The following is a 19,307-nucleotide window of genomic DNA, read 5'->3' on the forward strand; positions in this document are numbered from 1 at the left end:
CAGCTGTATTTTTAGCATCACCTACGTGAAATGTGGCCGCCTATCGCCGGTATTTACATTAAGGTCTTCATAGGAATGGTCGAGAACTGATAGATGGCATCTCCTGTCCTTCAGATCAGCACCGTGAGGGTGTCTTATGGGCAGGTACGAGAGCCTTCATTGGCGATATTGTGGGTTATTATGGAGCCTGATAGCTCTCTTAGAGCTCTGGCTTATAACGATGGATTTAGCTGTTTATTAAAACACCTATTTAATGACCGAGTGCAGTGATCTTCGTAGAGCATCAACAGCGGGGCTGCGCTTGGGCTCTGGAAGCAGGAGCTTGGCACAGGTCTAACCTCCGATCCGTCCCGCTCCTGCCTCGCCAGCGACTTTCCTCTCCACGCGGTTAGACGATCTGCCGTGATGAATGGCCTCTGCTCAAAGAGGCAGTGGTGCGGTTTTCCTTGGGAGTTGGAGCTTGGAGGGCTTGGTGATGTTGTGGCGAGGCTCCCGATGGAAAGGAACACGAGGGGACTCGCTGGCTGTGGGAAGGGTCTCGCCCCGTGGAGGGCTGGTGTGAAAACACAACCCAGACTTTGCAGGGGCTGGGGGCAAGCTGCAATTTATATTTCTTCCCGTGCTGTCAAACAACTCGGCGTTCATTCGTGTGTTTACTTCCAGAACCTGTCTGCGATACCTATCTGTTCGTTTCATCTGCAATATTTACCTGCTCCTGGAGATTTCCTACCAGTGGGCAACCAACCGTGCCGGAGGAGACGTGGGAAGAGCCGAGCGTTGCGGGTAGGCTCTGACGGCCTGTGCTGCTCCTTCAGCCCCCAGCCAGCTGCTCGGCAGCTGTTGGCACTGCTGGGACCACAGGGATTCGAGCTGGGAGCTTCCCTCGCTCCCCAAGCGTGAAATCCCCGTGGAGCCAGGAGCCCCGGCGCAGCGAGGCGGCGGCAGCAGCCGCGTGCTGGGCTCGGGGGGGGGGCCTCCACAGAGGCCCCGCAGGGTAAAGCACTGGGGTGGCTTCCCAGGGTACAGTGTTGCTTACAGTTTGCTTGTTTAGGTGAATTCACGGACTATTTCAGGCTATGTGTGAGGCTTGGGTCCATGGGCACTTGCTTCCAGGAGGACTGGGTCTGCTGAAGGTTGGAGATGCGTCATTTATCCCGTCTTTGTGCCAGCTCTCGCTGATCCTTTTCACATAAACAGGCCTTTTGGAGTGGCACATTTCCTCTAACCTGCAGAACTGCTGTTCCAGTAGCCCTGCAGGAATAAAGGAGCTGATTGCCCAGCCTGGCAAAAGGCAAAGACAGCAGCCAGTGGCTGGAGCAGCTCAGCACTCCCCGTGGTGGGAGGCGAAGGCGCCCCTTGCCCGGCTGGCTCCATCCAGGGGCATGGCTTTGGGTGCTGGTGCGGGTTTCAGGTGAGATGTGACGAAGAAAGGGAAGGTTTCTTTGCCCTCTCAGACTGCTTGAATGTTTTTCTTGACTTTTTGTCTGCAAAGCGTGTGACTTTAATCCCTGCCTCAGAATTAAGCACGGTAGATGCCGCTTAATTGCGAGGGGGGCAAAGCAATGAATTCCCCGGTGGGTGAGAGCTTACCCTTGGTGCCCTGACCTCGTTAAAACACATTAACTCAATAAAATCCCGAGTATTTAAAGACAAGTGACTTCTTCCTACCTGGAGGGGCATAATTAAGCCATTCCACACCCCTTAAAGCAGAGCTGTGGGGAGGAGGAGAGAAGAGCCCCCTGTCCTGCCTGCGTAGGTAAGCGAGCAACTTCCCAGTGGGGTCATTTTGGCTCCCCCAAGCAGCACCCCGCAGCTGGGAGGCTGTCAGCAGGCGCTGGGACAGCCTGGCTGTGATTGCAGAGGAAACCCAGAATTTCCTGAGTGCTGCTGAGTGACAGACACCCTGCCTCTGCAGGGCGCACAGCTCCGCGGCATCTTGCATCGGTTGAAATTGTGGTCAAGTGTTTTGCATTAAAACAGACAATTTCCTGGACAAGGCATGCAACAAAACCTAGCGGGGGAAGGTGGGGGCGGTTCGGTTCATCCATAAAAATTCCTGTGCAACACAGAATTGGAGTGTCACCCCTTCCTTAGGGCTTCCTTGTTTAAACATTCCTCGGATGTTTGCGAAACGCATCTCAGTTTTATCCATGTCACAGAACAGACCCAAAGCACCTTCACCCCTTGATCTGCTTTGGGGATTTTAAGGGAAATGCAGGAGTTTTCTTGACTGCATGTCTCAATCTGGCCGTGCTCCCTCCTGCTCCAAGCCCATGGCTCAGGCACCACCACGGCAGGCAGTGGCAGCCGGCCCTGCTGCTGGGGCACCGGGGGGACGCGGTGCGGATGTCCCCTCCCCGGGGAGCCCAACAGAGGCCAGCTGGCAGTAACTGGGGGGGCTGAGAGGGCTCAGAGGCCTTTACAAGCTGCCTCTTGGTTATTTTAAAAACATTGTGCTTTGTTGTGTCCTTTGGCTTGGGCGGTGAGGTGGAGCAGGGCTTGATTCCCCGGGGCTTTGGACAAGAGGGGAGCTCACACGGGGTGCTGGGGGCGGCCGTGGCTGCCGGTGCCCTCCCCATGCAGAGTCCTCATCAGGACTTTAGCTATTTGAAGCTAAATCCACCATCGTTGGCTGCTTCCATGAACACACCAGGGCTGCTGGCTGCAGTTGTTCCACGAGCAGCTCAGCCGCCCAAGCCAAGGTGATGGAGATTTAGGGATGGAAACCCTCCCTTGTCCCTCTGCGAGCCGTCCTGTGCCAGCCCAGTACCAAGGAAAACTTGGAGAAGTTTATTATTCTGTAACTTGTTCCTGTAGCTCCATAAACACCAAATTTGACCTTGGGACCATGACTGCTGCTGCCCGTGCTGATCTCCCTGGTGCTTTTGCCCTGACCAGTTTTGCCCGAACTCGTCGACTCGCTGCTCGGGCTCCTGCTCGCCCACCAGAGGAGCTTCCCAGCCGGTGAGGAGCGCTTTGCGTCAGACGTTTCCCTCGTGGTTTTTCTTCGTTCCTGCCATGTGGCCGAGGGTTGGAGGATGAGTAACCAGCCGAAACCTCAGCCCCGGGGTAGGTAGGCGCGGGGTGACCGAGGGTACCTGCTTGTGCCTGCGCTGCCTCGGCAGCGAGCTGGGCCAGTGACTCATCCGAGGAGTGACTTGGGTGGCTGAGGGTTTTTTTTTTTTAGTAGCAATAGTTGTTAATAATAAATAGCTCTGAGTTCAGCGATTGCAAAACAGGGCAGGCCGATAGCCCAGGGACTGAAACGGAAATTTCACCAGGAAACGAGGCAAAGTTCGCCCCTTCCTCTGGTAGCAGGGGACGGGTGGGTCAAAGGCTTCAGACCCCATCCAGGTGCGTGCCATGAGGCTGGATTTGGGCTCGCAGGCAGTCGTCACCAAAGGCACAACACCCATTGCCAGGCTGATTTCCTGCAACCTATGAAAAAGCCTTTGTGGGATCATGCTTTTGGTTACCGGGACAGAAGCCAATTCAGAAACTCACTTCTTGAATTCTTGGGAGCCAATTTTCCTTCCCTCAAGGTTTTTACCTGCAGTGCTGTTGACAGAAAACGTGCGTGCGGCCCCGAGAAGCTATGACAACCATCCCTTGTGAACGGTCCCTGGTAGGTAGGATGGAGTGAGGTAAAAACTCACATCTCCATTAAGAAACAGAACAACGGAAGGGAAAGGAATTTCTTCCTTCATGTGCTCGTGTTGCTTTTTATTTTCAGATGTGCCGTATGTGTAGCCGAAGTTGTTGAAATGTGTTTTCCTTTGTTTATTCTAACTTGCAAATAGCTGCAGCAGGGACAGTTTGCAGCTTTCCAGGCTTAATGCCTCAGCCTTTCCCTTTGCACAAGCTCCTCTTGCTTAACTTTGTAGCTGAAGCTAAAATTTTCATGGAAGTGTGGGATAGCCAAACTTAAATATCTAAGGAAAAGCAACGTCCTGCTCTCTCAAATGAACAAGGGAGTGTAGGAGAGATGAAGTTGTCTGGGTTCGGGCAAAGAAAAGGTCCATTGCCTTTGCTTCTTCTTTACAGGCTCAGTTTGAGGCCGTTGAGTAAATTTCCAGTGTGTGGTGGTGTCAATTACTGGGATTTTAACAGCTTAGCACGAGGCATGCAATATGTGGCGATCAGAACGATGTTTTCCTTTCCCCCCCCAAGGTTTACTTTTGCAATCTGTATGTTGTGCAAATCCCAGGAGAAATTTCTTAAAGCTCTGCCCAGGAAAGAAAAGCTCGACAACGGGACTCAAACCAGACCTGTCAGCCCCTCCAATTCGGGGAGGCTTTGAGCTTCCTCGTGGAAGGGCAGCCCCTGAGACGTGTCCTGTCTGCGGAGCAGGAGTGGAAGGAGCCCTTGAAAAGCGACTGAAGAGGAGTTTGTAGACTCCCAGAGGGCTGCGAACCACAGCCTCAAAATCACAGCTCCGAGCCTGGGAAAGGGAAATTAAACAGGTGCCAGCTGATGGAGCAGGAGGAGGATGAGGAGGTCGCCTTCTCCTGTCCCCCTTCCCTCGCCGCAGGCTGTCCGGCATCCCGCGAGCTGCTACGCCTCGGATGCAAGCGGAGAAGTTTTTTTTGTGCCTCTAGAGAGGCTTTGACTTTCTGTCTAGAAGCTATTAATTACCCAGCCGAGGAAAGCAGAACACAAACCCAATTAATGGCTCCCACCGCTTAGACCTGTCTCCCCGGCTGCTCTGCTCTGAACTAACGAGCGGCTCCTTTCACCGGGCCACCGGTGAGTCTGAACTCATCGCAGTTCCTGGGGAGAAATGAAAGCAGCAGAAACACGCGGGAACAAATGGCTGGAATCTGGTCATTAACCCAGGCTGAAGATTGACTCAATCTACTTGTAATTACCCGGGGAGTGTTGGGAGAAGGGCCTGGTGGAGGGTTCAGAGCTGGTATTTGACAGACGATCACCAGCAGTTGAGTTGGCATCACTGAAGCTGCTGTCTGGCGTCAGAGGTGCGGTGACGTGCTGGGTGAGTACGGCTCCTTCACCCCAACCTGGAGCAAAATGGGTCAGTCTGGATCAGCTCCGGCCTCGAGTGGCTCCATTCTTCAGTGATATTTTATGGCACAGCTGCACAGCATCTCATATTTTCGAGTACCTTAGTTTACAGGTCATTTAATTTATTTGCAGGCTTTGTTTCAGTTCCCTAGGGTAATTTTGCTCCTTTGCACACGCCTTCCTATGGAGGCATTAAATTGTGCCGTTTGTCACAATAGTTCAGCTCTTACGCTGGCAGCCAGGGCTCTTCAAAGATGCTTGTGTGAAGTTGAGACTCCTGAATCATTAGAGGATCATGAAAGAAAAAGAATAATTTAGAACAAGGAGATGTTTTGTCATCTTTGAAACCGGGAAGCGTGCAAAAGGAGAGAGTGTTTAGCAGTGCGATCCTCCTCAAAGAGCTTATCTCAGGGAATCCAGAAAATGAGTTTCCCTGCTTTATGCGGGATGTAAATAATCAAAAATGTCACTCCCGAGCTGCGTAATTTGTTCAACAAAAGAACCTCGAGGAGACGACTCCCCGGGCTTTCATGGTGTGCCCGAGACATCAGAGGACTTGTCTCGGCAGCGATGCGAGCTGAAGCGTTTGAAAACCAAATGAGCAGCAGCGTGTGCCGGGCGAAATAAATAAATAAAGCTCCCAGGTGCTTGGTAAGCTCCCTCGCAGGCTGAAAGCCGTGTTGATCTGGCTAGGCTGGGGGTTAGCTTAGCTCCTGGGAGCTGCGAGGGGATGCAGCGATGCTGTGGTGGTGCAGCGAGGGTTGTTAATGTGCTGTTTAATGCGCTTGGAAGCGGGGCTGAAGCAGGCCCGCAGTTACTATATCATTATCGCGTGTTGGCAAGGAATTGCATTTTTTTTTTTGCCTTGATTTAAAGTTGCTTGCGCGTGTTTATTAAACTGAGATTAGTACTGCATAACAGTTAGGATATTTAAGCGCATGTTTAATGTAAGGGGGGGCGCCGAAGTGGGAAAGATATGCGGGGTAAGGGCCGGGTGGTACACGGGAGGGGGGCCCCGTGGCTCCCCCCCAGCCCTGCATCCCCCAGTACGGGCACGCAGCTCAGACTGGGCTCTGCTGGAGGAGCAGGGGCTTTGCCACCCACCTGCACCCCGTGGTCCCCCTGTCCCGGGGGGGCACCTCTCGGTGTGAACTCACCCGGAGTGTTTGGGGCTGGAGCTTTTGGCTGCGCTCCCATCAGAAAATGGGCTTGTTTTCAGCGTTTTTTCCATCCCTGGGGTTTTACCAGGCGCTTCTGCTGGTTCCTCTTGTTGTCCTGTGCTGGTTTTTGTACCTCTTTCTGGCTGCCTCTGTCCCATCTGTGCTCTGGCACTTGACCATCACTCCTTTCCCTTCCTCTCCTCCTCCAGCCTCCTGCCTGATTTCCCTTTGCAGTCCCAGTGCCCGTGTGTGTGTGTGTGCTTTTTAAAAAAAAAAAAATTCCTCTTAAGGCATTTCCATTTGTCTTTGCAGATCATCTTCAACAAAGGCCTCGCATGCTCTAATTTGTTTTCTATTTCCAGCCTACACTTAAAATAACTCCTTTGTTTCATGAATGGCCCGTGCCTGGATCCAAATCCCCCCCTTTTTTTTTTTCTGTGGGGTTTCTTTTCCACCCCCATGTTCCTTGTCAGTATCTTTAAGGGTTTGAAGGGTCCCTTTTGGGCAGGCACTCAGCAGCAGCGTGCCGTGGGTGGCCACGTGCCCGTGCACCGGCACTCACCACGGAAAAGGGAGCGAAGGGGTTTGGAGAGGTGGTGCAGGAGCTCAGCAGTGCGCTTTTGCGCTTGGGACCCCTCAAACAGACCATCGACTCTGGGACTGCCGAGCAGAAGGAGTTATGGCACGAGCTCGGGGCGTGCTTTGTGCTGCCGGAGCACGAGGCCCGTCCTGTGCCGCTGCTCAGAGCGGGGCCTGGCGAAATGAAGCCCTCTGACCTTGCCCCGCACGGCCACGGTGCCAAGATTTGCTCGCAAACGCTGGCAGAGGTTATCTCGGGGCAGAGCTAAACGCGGGTCCTGCGCCCAAAATAGCTCGGAAAGATTGAAAAGCGGTAACACCAGTCCCAAATCCCGCTTTGCTGCTCCGGGCAGTGACAAGGGCAGGGTGGAGAAGTCGCCTTGCCTCGGGGCTCCGAAGCGGTGCCGCACAGAGCCACCGGTGCCACTGCAGCAAGGACAAGGCACGGCGGCACGACGGGCACAGCTCCCGAGCTGCTGCCATCCCCTCCGTGGCCGTAGGACCTTCTGTGTCTGCTCACAAGGGTAACATCCTGCCATCGTGGTGCTGTGACCCATCAGGTTGTGCTGAGCCTCCTGCTCTGCTCCTCCAAGGCAGGCGCGGTGCTGGGAGGTGGCACGGGGTGAAGGGCCCCGAGCCCTGCCGGGGAGAGCTCGGGGCGTGCCTGATCTTTCCTGTTGACCCTGTGCTGCTATTTTAATTTAAAACCTCTGTACCCCGCTGTGATTGAATGCTACTGTGGATTCCTGGGCTGCAGACAGTGACATTGTTTTCTTTGTTATTCTGAATAGAGCCCTAAATTTATGGCAGACGGCCGGCTTTCCTATTGAAAGACCTTAATAGATACAGTACATACAAATATTTGTGGATAATGTCAGCTGTCTTCCAAGAAAATTTCATGCACATATTGATTAGACAAATCCATTATCGTTACATTGTGGTGCGCTTCTTAGGAATGTCCCTCAGCCCATTTTCATTACGTCTTAATTATTTTTCTGCTTCCACCAGCGCTCTAAAGAAAGCGGGGGCAGGTCTCCGGCTGCTTTTGAGCTCTGGTTTTGATCGGGGGCCGTACGGCATGGGAATGCCATTACGGGCTGCGGGGCGGCTGCCGGCAATAAAGGGGCTTTTCTGCGGGGCTGCGCACACGTGCGGGCTGGGGCTTCGGGCATGGCTGGCTGGTCGGGCTCCTGGAGGCAAACGCTGTGGCTCGGTGTTAATTAAGCGTTGTAAACGAAGGTCTCCTTGATTATTGTTTTGAAATGCAGGAGTTGACTGGAGGATGCATCTTTTTTGAGTGTGAAGAGGAAAATCGTCGCATATTCAGCGTCCGAGTAAAGAGGAGCTGATTGCTTTTCCTAAAACTTGCATCGTTTTGCAATTAAGCACTAACTTTCGTGCCAATACTTTTCAATTAAATGCACCCCGGTGAGCGCATCCCGGGCAGGGGATGCGTGGCAGGGCAGTCCGGGCTGTTGCCTTTGATAAATTGTCTCCTCTCGTTGTCTTTCTGCTGTCATTTTGTGGGCTACCTTCTAACGTCTTCTGCGGACCATCGCGCTCTGTAGACCACAAGTTGAGTAACGTTACTCTGCACTTCAGAAACAGAATGGTCTGTTAATCTCATTTCAGCAGGTCTTTGCTTTTTTTTTAGTGTTTATGTTGCAGCTGAGCAGCCTGTTCTCACTGAGAGCTTTACGAGTGCTGTAAGCGGGGATACGGCGGGGCTTCTGGAGCGCTGGGTGTGCCTTGCTCTCACCTCTCAGCCAGACGAAGCCCGGCAGGGTAATTAGGGCGGCTCACCCACGCTCCTACCCTGGCAGCAGCAAGCCGGGGACCCAGCTGGGAATCCTGCTGTCCTTTGGGATCACGGAGCACATCGCCGGGCTCACTCTGACTTTGGAGAGCAACAAGTGTGTTGAGCGCTTTTAATTGTTAGCAAATCAGCTTTCTTGCAAAGGACTCGTAAATCTTTTGCTGCTTTTGCTTGGCATGGGCAGAATCCGTGTGTCGTGCTTTTGCTGGGGTTGGGGCTGTGCTGCTGGCATGCACAGCTCCACGGCCAAGTGCCAAGAGCCCCTGTCCCATGGCGAGGGGGTGTTGAAGGCTTCAGCATCGGGGCAGGGTCCTGGGAGGCTCCCAGAGGGGAGGCAAGAAGCGGGTTCAGGAGCCCCTGAAGGTTCTCGCCTCATCTGCAGCTCTGTGCTGTCGTCCTGGGGCTGGATTTGCCAGTAACCTCCCGCTTTCTCCTGTTTCTAATCAGGCTGTAAATCTCCTCGTACCTAGCACCGTAATGGCTAACGCAGGTCTGTGGATAAAACGTGCTCTGATCAGGGCTCCGACCAGGGGGGAAGAAATACTTTTCCTGTGAGACAATGTCTGTTCCTCATCAAGATCAGTTGAGAAAAGTAGTAACCAAACAGCCCGGCCTTAAAGATTTAAGGAGCCTGGCTGCGCTATTTCTGTTTCGTTTCCCATTAATCTGCCCCTATTGTTTGCATTCCTCTCTTACAAACAATTAATTCACGGGGACCGGCTGCTGGGGCTGGCTCCCCTCGAGGACCCATCCTCCTGCAGTCGGGGAGCTGCCGCTCTTTGGTGCTCCCCGAGCTGGCCTGCCAGGAGCTGATGAGCGTAAAGATGGCACCGAGGGGGAAAACGGCATTTTTCCCCCCACATCTCCACCCCTTAGAAACTGCGGTCTCCGATATCTGAGCTCGGTCACTTCCCCGTGCAGCGCGGTGCCCGCGGATCTGCTGGCACGGTCACCGCTCGCCGCCGCGCCGAGAAGTTTGGGGAATGTCTGGAGGGCTTTGATTCTGCTCGCCGCCTGCACAAAGAGAAGCAAAAAAGCCTTTAAACTCTTCTGAAGCGTGACAGTGTGTCTTGGCAGTTGGCGCTGCGTCTTAAAGCTGAACTTGTGATCTGAAGAGGGCTGTTTTGTTTGGTTTTGTTTTTTTTAACAAAAAAGAGAAAAAGCCATCGCGTTTCTTCCCCTGCAGACAGCTGCCGTGGTGTGCTCCAGTCCTCCTGGTGAGCTCTGAGTGGGGCACTTGGCTCGGTGCAACCTGCCAAGGGCTCTGGGTCCCCTCACCTTGGAGCATGTGTGCGGACCTGTGTGCAAATTAACCCCCAGGTGGCTGCGAGCAAGGATGCCCGAGCTCAGATCTGTTGTTGGGAAAGTACCTGAAACTTGTGCAGATCCCAGCTGGCTTTCGGTGCTCTCGAGCGCTGCGCATGCTTCCTTGGCAGCTGCAGGGAGGTTCGGGGCCGGTGATTTGGGGACACGGCTTGGCCGAGTGGCCACGTTTGCAAGCCCCGGGAGCGTGGTGGCCACGGAGGTGAGCGAAGCAGGTTCCTGACCGCCTGCCCGGGGGGGTTGTGGCTCACATCACATCCCATCAGGATGCACAAGGGGAAGCAGGGCACTCAGAGTGGAAGTGGAAACGTGTCCCCACCGCCTGCTGGGTGTCTCTGAATTCCCCCACGTGCTCAGGGGCTTTCCTGAACCCTGCAAGGCAGCCGTCCTGTTCCCCGCCAGGGGCAAACCTCAATAGCCCACATCGAGATCATCCACGCTTCTGCCATCCTTAGGCCTTAATGGGAATAGTTTGATTTTTTTTTTTTTTCATATAACTTGAGCCCTCTGTAAGGGGGATTCCTTTGCTCGCCGGGCCCTGCTGGGGCCGTTGGTTTGGTTTGATTTTGTGTCTGGCTGCCGAGCCGAGCGTGGATGCAGGCGCAGCAGCGAGGCGGCCCCGTGCCTGCTCGTCGCAGATAGCGAGTGGTTTATCAGCACGGGCTGATCTGTGGTCTCGCAGGGGGGAGAAAAAAAAAAAAAAAAGGCTTCCTCTTCTTTTCTTTTCCCACCCCTTTTTGGTTTTTGTACATGCCAACTGCTGGTTCAGTTGAAATTGCGTTGGCTCGGGCTCGCTGCGCGCCCCGGAGAGCAGCGGGGAGAGGCCAGCGGGTAGCTCGCAGCGCCCCAAGCTTTTTCTGCTGCTCCGTGTGTGCTGATGAAAGAGTTTGATACCGCTGCGGAGCTTGCACAAATCTGTTCTTAATAAGCACCTCCGCTGGGGAGGAGGCGGCGTGCGCGGCTCTGCCTGAGATGGAGGAGGAGGGAGCGGTGCCGCAGCTCTCCCCGCGCGGGTCCATGGTGGCAGCATCCTCAAATCCAGGCAGCCGTGGGAATTTACGCTGTGTGTAATTAACCATTAACAGGAGAATAATCGTTAGTGCCTCCCGAACTGGCAGCACGTAGACGTTTGTTGCTTTTTAGTTGGAATCCTGACCGAGTGGAGGCCTGAGACCCTCTCCAAAGACGCCACTCGCAGTGTCTGTAACAATCAGCAACTCGTAAACCTCTCCTGGGGGCGAGGGGCGTCCTCCCACTCTGCTGGTTTTCCTGACTGCGTTACAGCTGCGAAAGGGATTGCGACACACGATCAACCATTGAACATGTGGGCGACGTGTTTGTGAAAATACCTCCTGGGCCACACCGTCTTCTGTGGCACTTGATCCTAATCGGCAAGGCTGATTCAATACTCGGGTGGCTCTGGAGGTGACACAGGGTGGCCCCGGGGGCTGCGAGGGCTGCTGGGCAGTACGGGGCCCAGTTACCTGCTGGGACATCAGGCTTGGCTCGCTGGTGGAGAACCACAAGTGGTCAGGTCCTGGGGATCACCCGAGGCTCAGTGTTCAGCTGTTTTACAGGACTGTGGTCGACTTGAGTTCTAATCTGCTGCTTCCCTCTTTTTGCTCGCAGTTGTTGCGTGACGTGGAAGGCGCGCTCAGGATGAAGAGGAGCTCCCGGCTCTCCTAATCCTCCGTCGGCGATTTGGAAGCAGCGAAGGCCGCGTCTGCTCTTTCGACATGTCTGGATCTACCCAGCCGGTGACACAGAACTGGCGTGCCGCCGAGCCGCGCTACCCCCCGCACGCCATGTCCTACCCGGTGCAGATCGCACGGCCGCACGCGGTAAGCAGGGCGCCTTCCTTCACCTCCTGCGGGGCAGGGGCTGTCCCCAGCCCCGGGGCAGTGCTGCAGCTGCTCAGGCTCTGCTGGGGCTGGTGCAGAGAAATCAGGCTGCTTCTGCCTCCGTGATACGGGATTTCATCCTTCCTCTCTCACGCGATCCTCTTCCTTTCCTCTGCACGGCGCTTGCAGCTTTTCTCCTCCCAGCCCTCGCTGTGATGGGCTCTGGCTCATCACCTCTGAGTGCTGGAGACCAGTTATCCACCCAGGGAGCGCACTGGGGTGGTGCTGCAGCACTGGTGAGCACTGGGGGGAGAGGGGAGGCGTGGATCACAGCCCACCCGGAGCTGGAGCACGCTGACTTTGGCCTTTTTCAGCGTGACCTTTTTCGCCCTGCACCACGAGGGGAGCAGCATCCTCTCCTGGGTGTGGGCTCTTCGCTCCCCAGCACGCCTGTCCTTGGCCCTCAGGTCCCCACAATCTTTTCCATCTTATCTTTCCCCCTATTTTTCCCTCCCTCCCCTTTGACCTGTGCTCTCATCTCCCCGTGGATCAAGCCGTAAGCTGAGCCGAGCGCTGGCTGTGCTTTACTGAAGACACTGAAGCTCTCATGGGTTAATTCACCCAGATCCGGCCTTTCCCTTCTGTGCCCTGTCACTCACGTCTGTGCTTGCTCATTCTGGATGTTTGAATGCTTTAGGCTTAAGCCCTTAATGGAAAAAAACTCTCCTTAGTGGAACAGCTTTAGTCAGCTCAGGCTGCTTAAATGAATCTTATTAGGTGCTGGAGTGTGGCGCGCGCTTGTCAGGCTGCTCTCTGGAGCCAGCTCGGTGGTGAGCTGCAGCCGGGAGGGTGCTCAGTTAGCGAGGTGACCTCGTCTCGGGGTTACCTGTCTGATGGTGAAGGCTGCTGAACTGTAAAGCTCCTGCTGCGCCGAATTCAAGGTTTGACTTGAAAGGCTGGCAGTCCGAGGGATGTCAGCGAAGGGGTGAAATTCCCCTGTCTGCCCTCTTTGGGCTTCAGCAGAGCAGCGCGGAGAGCAGAGCCCGAGTTCGGAAAGGCTTTGAAATAGAAATGTAAGGAGGGTGCAAGGCGAGCTCTTGGCTGCATTAACTGGCTCATCTAGCTTGCTTGGGGTCTGCGTGCTTCTGCACAAAGAAGCTTTTCATCCAGGGTATGAGACAGGCTGACCTGGTTTGATCCAGCGGAGATTTGCTTCCATCAGTGTGAGCGTGTTTATTTGGGAGGTGGGATGGGAACGAGAGCGTTTGTCTGAACAAGAAAATCCCAGTTCTCTTTTTATCAGGAGCAGAATGTGCCCAGGTGAGCAAGATCTGCTGTTATGGCAGAGCCAATTTAAAGACAAATCCCAAAGCCTGAAGACCCAGGGAGGAGAGGGATTTTTGGGAGAGCACAAGCGGCTCCTCGCCTTGGGGTTGAGCCCTCGTCTCCTGCCAACACACACTGCTCCCCTTCGTGTCGCAACAGCGGGACGACCCAAATGGGGCAGCTGTTTGCAACTCAGAGCTCTGGGTTTCTCCAACCTGTCCTGCTGCCTGGCTGGAGTGAATACCGGTTTTATTCTGTCCTATTAATGTTGGAAGGCGGTGCTGGCGTTTGGTCCTAGAAGCTATTTTTACAGCCGGGCGCAATCTTCCACAGTTACGCGATACCTTTCGGGTGTCTGCGGGCAGGGGAGGTTGAGGTTTTGGGATGGACGGCCAGGAGGATCCTGTCGCCCGCTCGGGGGAAGCGTGCCAGCCCCGGGGGATCGAGCACACCTTGCTTCAGCTCGAGAGAGTGGAAGGTGCTCCTCGGGCTCCTGTCCCCGTGCTGTCTGCCCTCACCCTCAGCCTCTCACCCCCGTGAGCATCTCACCTGGTAGTGCTGGGGCTGGGGCTGGTCCCTGCTGGGGTCGGTCGGGAGAGGAGAGCCCAGTCGCTTTGAAGTCTCTGCGCTGCTTAATATTAAAAAAAAGTCCGTGGTATTTGCTCGCATGTCTTGGCCAGGTCAGTCCTGTCATGGGGTGTGTTTGCACAGTGAGAGCTTGTTTGGAAGAGAGCGAGGGAAGCCAAAACCAACCCAACGCTAGCGTGCCTTGCATCTAATTAGCTCTTGGTTCTGGTTTGCTGCATCCCACGACAGCCTTTCATGAGAACCGGGAATTTGTCAGCCCCGGGATCCTTCCCCTGGCTGGGGAAACTCCCTGGGTCACCTCCTCCTGGGCACGTGCGTGGGGCTGAGCACAGCAGGGCCGCAAATGCCATTATAACACAAATAAATAATTACAGCCCAACTGTGACGGTCGCACCCAGGGAGATGCGGTGCGGCAGGAATCCTGAGCTCCGAAATGAGCCGTGACATTATTTTAGGCTTGGAGACACTTTATGAAAAGTGATTTAAAGGATTGCAGCTGTTCGATTTCACAGATGAGGCAAGCGAAGAGTGGGCGTTGTGGAGGGGCAGCGGAAAGCAGGCCGGGCATTTTTCTTCTCCCATCATACAAAACCTTGGGGGGGGGGGGGGGGGGTAGGAAAAATGTGTTTGAAATGAGCAAACAGAAATGTGCCGCGTACAGATGGGCGGCATCTCCCGGCAGCCAGGTCCAGGAGTTGCTGCTGTGTTCGTCGCTGATGGAGAAGATCCAGCAGCGGTTGAGCAAGGAGTTTGCTGCCTGCTTTCGCTCCTCGCTGCCAGCTCTGGGGTTGGGCTGCGGGCCCGCGGGGCCGGATCCAGCCCGAGCTTTGCGGGGTGATGCAGCGAGCTCTCGTCTGCAGGGTGGGTTGGTGCCCACCTGTAGCGGGGCATCCTGCTCCTCGCTGACGGGCACCGGGTGCCAGCAGCTGTCAGGGAGGCAGACGTGAATTTGCTGTGCTGCCTTACAGTGACCGCAGGTTTCATTCCATCTTATTAAAAAAAATCACTCAAAAAAGGACTCTGACAAATGTGCGTGCTTTTAAAGGTAAGAAGGAAGCTTGGTCAAAAGTTTCTGGTTTAGTTGGACTTCTTAATTTTACTTTAAAAAAAAAAAAAAAAACAAAAAAAACACTAGGGTAGGTGGGTTTTTATTTATTTTTTTTTCTGAAGAGGTTACGTGGTTCTTGGCCAAACTGCAGGGGAAATGTTTTTGTTTTCCATATTAATTAGCTGTGATATTGGGGCGTTGAGCTGGTTTCTGTCACACTCAGCTGGGGAACAGCAGAATTGTTTGAATGCCCCACGACCTTCGGCTGGAGGTGCACAAACACACGACTTACACTCTTAACCTTCTGATGTGTCCGAAGTTCATGCTCTCAGAGGAAACCTTGGCACGAAGGATATTCGTTTTCAGGCAACCTGCAGGTATTTTCTGTAAACAGATCCATGTCCCACGTGTACAGCACACGGCCCCTTTTCCTCCAAAGCCTCTTGGTGATGGATGTCCCCCGGGGGCAGAAGGGTTCCCTGCTCTTCCTCCCCGGGTGTCCAGCCGCTTGCAGTGCCCCGGCGGTTGTTCTGCTGGTGGTGCCCTGATGTTTTTTGGTCCCATTTCCCTTCACGATGCTTCAGCAAGGTGGAAACGTGAGCTTTCCTCTTCCTTAACCCCGTGCTCCAGCTTTCAAGGACTTCATGCTTCTTGCTATGCCACCTCTGCTGTGTAAGGAGCAGCCCTGTGAGCCTCTGTAGTTCCTGCATTAAACTTTGTTTGCAAAACAGCACTTGTGCAGCAGCCTCCCCGGCTGATTGTTTGGTTTGTGGCCAGCGATAACTTCTGCCCTGTGTGCCTGAACCAGCAAAGAGCTCGGTGCAAACCGGTGTGGTGATGTGCTGTCCTGGCCAAGCGGTGGCCTGGGGGCAGCCTGTGCCTTCCCTGCACAAACAACTCCTGGCAGCTGGAGTAGAGCAGCTTCAAGCGAGTGTCTTGTCGTGGAAGGAGCTGCAAGTTCCTGATCTGGCAGGAGCTGGCTCGTCTTCGCAGGGAGATGATCAGTGGCAATGTGACATCAGGTAAGCCCGGAGAGAGGCAGCGTGCTTGGCATTACAAGCACAAGGCGCCCTTGCTGCAGTGCTGTTTTTCTCAGAGTGGTTATTCACTCCTTTATCTACTGGAAGCAAAATGCCAGTCTGTGTCAGCGCTCCCGGAGCTTGCAGAACGGAAGAGTTCACAGTGCCAAATGCTAAAATCCCCCGGGCTGCAAGGAGCCTTCTCCAACCACCTCCAAGAGCGGATAAGAAAGGCTCCTGCTACCGGCTGCGGAGCTGAGCAGGGGCTGATTTCTGCCTCTGTCTGCCAGCCTGCAGCTAATGGCCGAAGGAGGGCAAAAACCTACCTTGGAAATCCCCCCTCCCATCAGCTCTGTCACGAGAGCTCAGGACCATCTCTCCTGCACTGCCCTGAGATTTGCTCTGAAGTACCTCACGAGATCGGAGCAGCTTGAGCAGTGGTTTTAGGAAAATTGGCTTTGTGCTCCGGGATCGGGAGAACTGGAAGGGAAGGAACAGAACACCTAATTCCCTGCCCTGGGGTCTCTCTTGCAGTGCCAGGAACAAGGAGCTGGCTTACGGGAGCTGCTGTGAGCAGGGCTCGTTTTCCCCAGCACATAGCACTTAGCCAAAACAGCTCTTTTTCTTCCAGCTATTGCAGATGTCTGTGGCTGCTCCCTAATCTGCTTTTTGGGCATGGCTTGATGTAGAGGGTACTCCTTTTGCTTTTGATTGATCTCGAGGTTGTAAATCCGCAGGGAAGGAAAAAAACCTGTGCTGCCTGTGCGGTTTGGCATCGGTAGAGACCCACTAATGCCCCTTTTGGAGACGTGCAGCGGTTTTCTGTGCTGCCAGCCTGCCTCTGGCTGTGTTGCTCCACCAGCCTCTGCAGCCAGCGGGGTGGAAACGCCTCCTGCAGGGTTTGGGGCTGCTTCTGGTTGGCACTGTTGGCACATTTATTGAAACCAGCGAGCAGGTCGGGTCCCTTGACCTGAAGAACTTGCTGTGGGGGCAGAAGGAAGCGCAGCTGAGGGCTGAATGGGGGACGTGGACAGGCAGCAGGGTCCTGCACAGCCCCCCAGGTAGGTGATGGTGGGTGGTACATGTGGTGGGAGATGCTGGGGGGCTTCCTGCACAAGGGCTGTGCTGACGAGCAGGGCGACCTGGTGTTTGTAAGGTGGAAATTTTGGGTTGTGGTGTGAGAAGGGTTGCTCATCCCACAGGAGCGTTCGTGACCCCGACCATCTCCTGGAAGCAGAGCGTGCGTGAGGGATGGAGGAAGGGCAGGTGGGGCGCTCGTGGCTCGACGGTGTTGTCCCAGTGGGGACAAAAGAAGGGACCAAAAGTCTTGCGATGGCGAGAAATCCACGTGCAGCCCTGCAACGACCGTGCTGCTGTTCTGCGCGCACCTCTGGCAGTCAGGGGTCCAGGAAGGCAGCGTCGCCGAGAGCTGCCCCTGCCACGCCGCGACCTCTTGTCCACGGATGGCACACTCAGGACAGCAAAACAGCACTGACAGCCCTGGCTCGCTGGAGAGGGAGGGGGAGAAGGCGTCAGGACGGGTGCGTTACTGTGCAGCTGCTGCAGGCACTAATGGTGCTGGCAACAGCCGCGGCCCCAGCGCGGGGATGGCAGCAGAAATCGATGCCTTCCAAGAAGAGGCCACGCGCAGTGTGGTCACCTCCTAAAACAAAAGGCCAACTCAGCAGTGTCTGAGAGATGGATGGCAGCGAGGCCGTGTCGGAACAATGAGGGCGTTTGTCTTCTCGGCACATGTTGCATCCCCGTAGGCAAGACAAAAATGCACGTATTCAGGCAGGTTTTTATTGCTGACCTTATCTCCAGCAGGAGAGCTGATCGTGGAGGAGCTGTTTGTTTTTGTTTTTGTTTTTTTGTTTTTTGACTCTGCAGCGAGCTCCTCCCAGCGTTTTGGGGAGGATGTGGGGCAGACAGCAGCGTGCTCGGGGCCAGCCTGCTTTGATCAATAACCACCTCCTCTGCGCTTCAGCGGTGACGATCTGCAGAGGTTTCCTCTTGCTCCCGGAGTCGATGGCTCTCTGCTGTGCTGGGGCAGCAGCGGGCGCTCTGCCACCGTGCTGGTGCCTCCCAGACCTTCCCCCTTCCTCCTACCTGAATCGGATTTGGGCAAAAAAAAAATTGTTTTCTCCAGGCAGCGGCTAAAAAGTGCATTTCTCGGTCTGATGAGCAGCTGCTGCCAGCGCCAAGGGGTATCCAGGCACCAGAGAGCTTTTCCTTTTATTGCTAAAATAGGTCACACTTGCTGCTGGCAGAAAGAGATTTAAAGCGACTTCTGTTTTTCAGAGTACAAAGCGGGGGGTGAGGGACATCTCCTGCACCTCGGGGACCCCCCATTTCGGGCTGGTCTGCTCGGTGGCACTGACGGTGAGCCCAGCTCCTGCTCAGCCAGGGTTAGGTAAAGCATCCTGAGCAGCATCTCCGTGCAGGTGGTAGCTGCTGGATGGTCTCAGGGACTCGCAGGTTTCCCGTTTGGGTTCGCCGCTCGGTGCTGGCGCTGTGCTCGTGGGTGTGGGAAGCTCGGCTCAGCCTGCTCGACCTGCTGCGTGCTGGGCTGGGTACTTTGAGCCCCAAATGCCACGTTCGACCTCTCGGTCTGGCGTGTCACCTCTGGCCGGCCTGGTTGTCTGGGGAGTAGCTCAGGGTGTCAGAGGGTGTCGTTTGATGTGGGGAAACGAGCTCTGCTGGGAGGTGAGCAGGGCACGCCGGGGCAGTGGCCAGAAAGTGCCCGGCTCTGCTGGCCCTATGGCCCGGGGGGACACCAGCCCCTCCAGTGGGTTCCCCACGGGTCAGAGGCGTCCCCAGGACAGCACGCGTACAGCTCATGAGGCCTCATCATCTAAAAATCAATCAGGGGACACTTCACAAATAGAGGAGCAAACAGCAGTGCGTTGTTTTTTTGGCTCCCCCTTCGCACGGCACCACCATCGCCGGCCTCATTCCTGCCCAGCCCCAGCAGGTGGCTGCGAGGTGGCGGCTCCGTGCAGCGCAACGCCGGGCAGGCTGGCGCCGAGCAGCCCCTGAGATGGTGCTCGGAGCCCTTGGCTTCGGATTCGCGGCCCTGGAGGCTCTCCTGCCTTCGGGGAGGGGGAGCCCAGGGGCCGGGACGAGGGCGCTGTGTGCCGGGAGCCCCGTGCCGCGGCCCCGGGAGCTGCCGCCGCCTCCGCGGCGCGGCGGAAGCCGTGATTAGAGGCGGCTGCTCCAGCGAGTGCCACCCTGCGCGCGGAGCCGGCTCAGCTGGCGGATGTGGTGAGTGACCCCGGGACCGCTCCTACTGGGTGTCGGTGCAAAACAAGAAGAGCGGTGGTTTGAAGCGGAGCCGTCTTTTTATTTTCGCACTGAAACTCGGAGGGGAGCTCCTGGTTGCTTTCGCAGCTGGAGACGCGGTAAGCGGCCGGGGAAGGGAGGTGATGCTTTCAGGCAGCTCGAGCTCTGTCGCAGGTGCTCGCCTGGCTGCGCTCGACATCTCCGCGGGCTCGTTCCTGAGCTGCTTCCCCAGGGAACCAAAAGCGCTGGGTATTTGTACTTTGTTTTTCTGCTGGTGGGAGGAAGAGAGGAGGAGCGGTTCAG

The 19,307-nt window shown here is 55.4% G+C and overlaps 1 protein-coding gene across 13 annotated transcripts in view; it reads left to right on the forward strand.

Moving 5' to 3' along the window:
- NCOR2 (nuclear receptor corepressor 2) overlaps positions 1–19,307 on the forward strand; it is a 221,957-nt gene that overhangs the window by 51,500 nt on the left and 151,150 nt on the right. For 12 of the 13 annotated variants that reach the window (XM_084297100.1, XM_084297101.1, XM_084297103.1 and 9 more), the window contains exon 2: positions 11,530–11,741. In XM_084297100.1, the coding sequence (XP_084153226.1) occupies positions 11,637–11,741 (105 nt within the window). In that variant the 5' untranslated portion in view covers positions 11,530–11,636. Of the gene's footprint in view, positions 1–670; positions 784–11,529; positions 11,742–19,307 lie in introns of those variants that run through there. The other variant, XM_084297106.1, reaches the window with a different exon arrangement.

This window comes from Netta rufina (assembly GCF_964035555.1).
Source record: "Netta rufina genome assembly, chromosome: 17".
NCBI classification, from domain to species: Eukaryota; Metazoa; Chordata; class Aves; order Anseriformes; family Anatidae; genus Netta; species Netta rufina.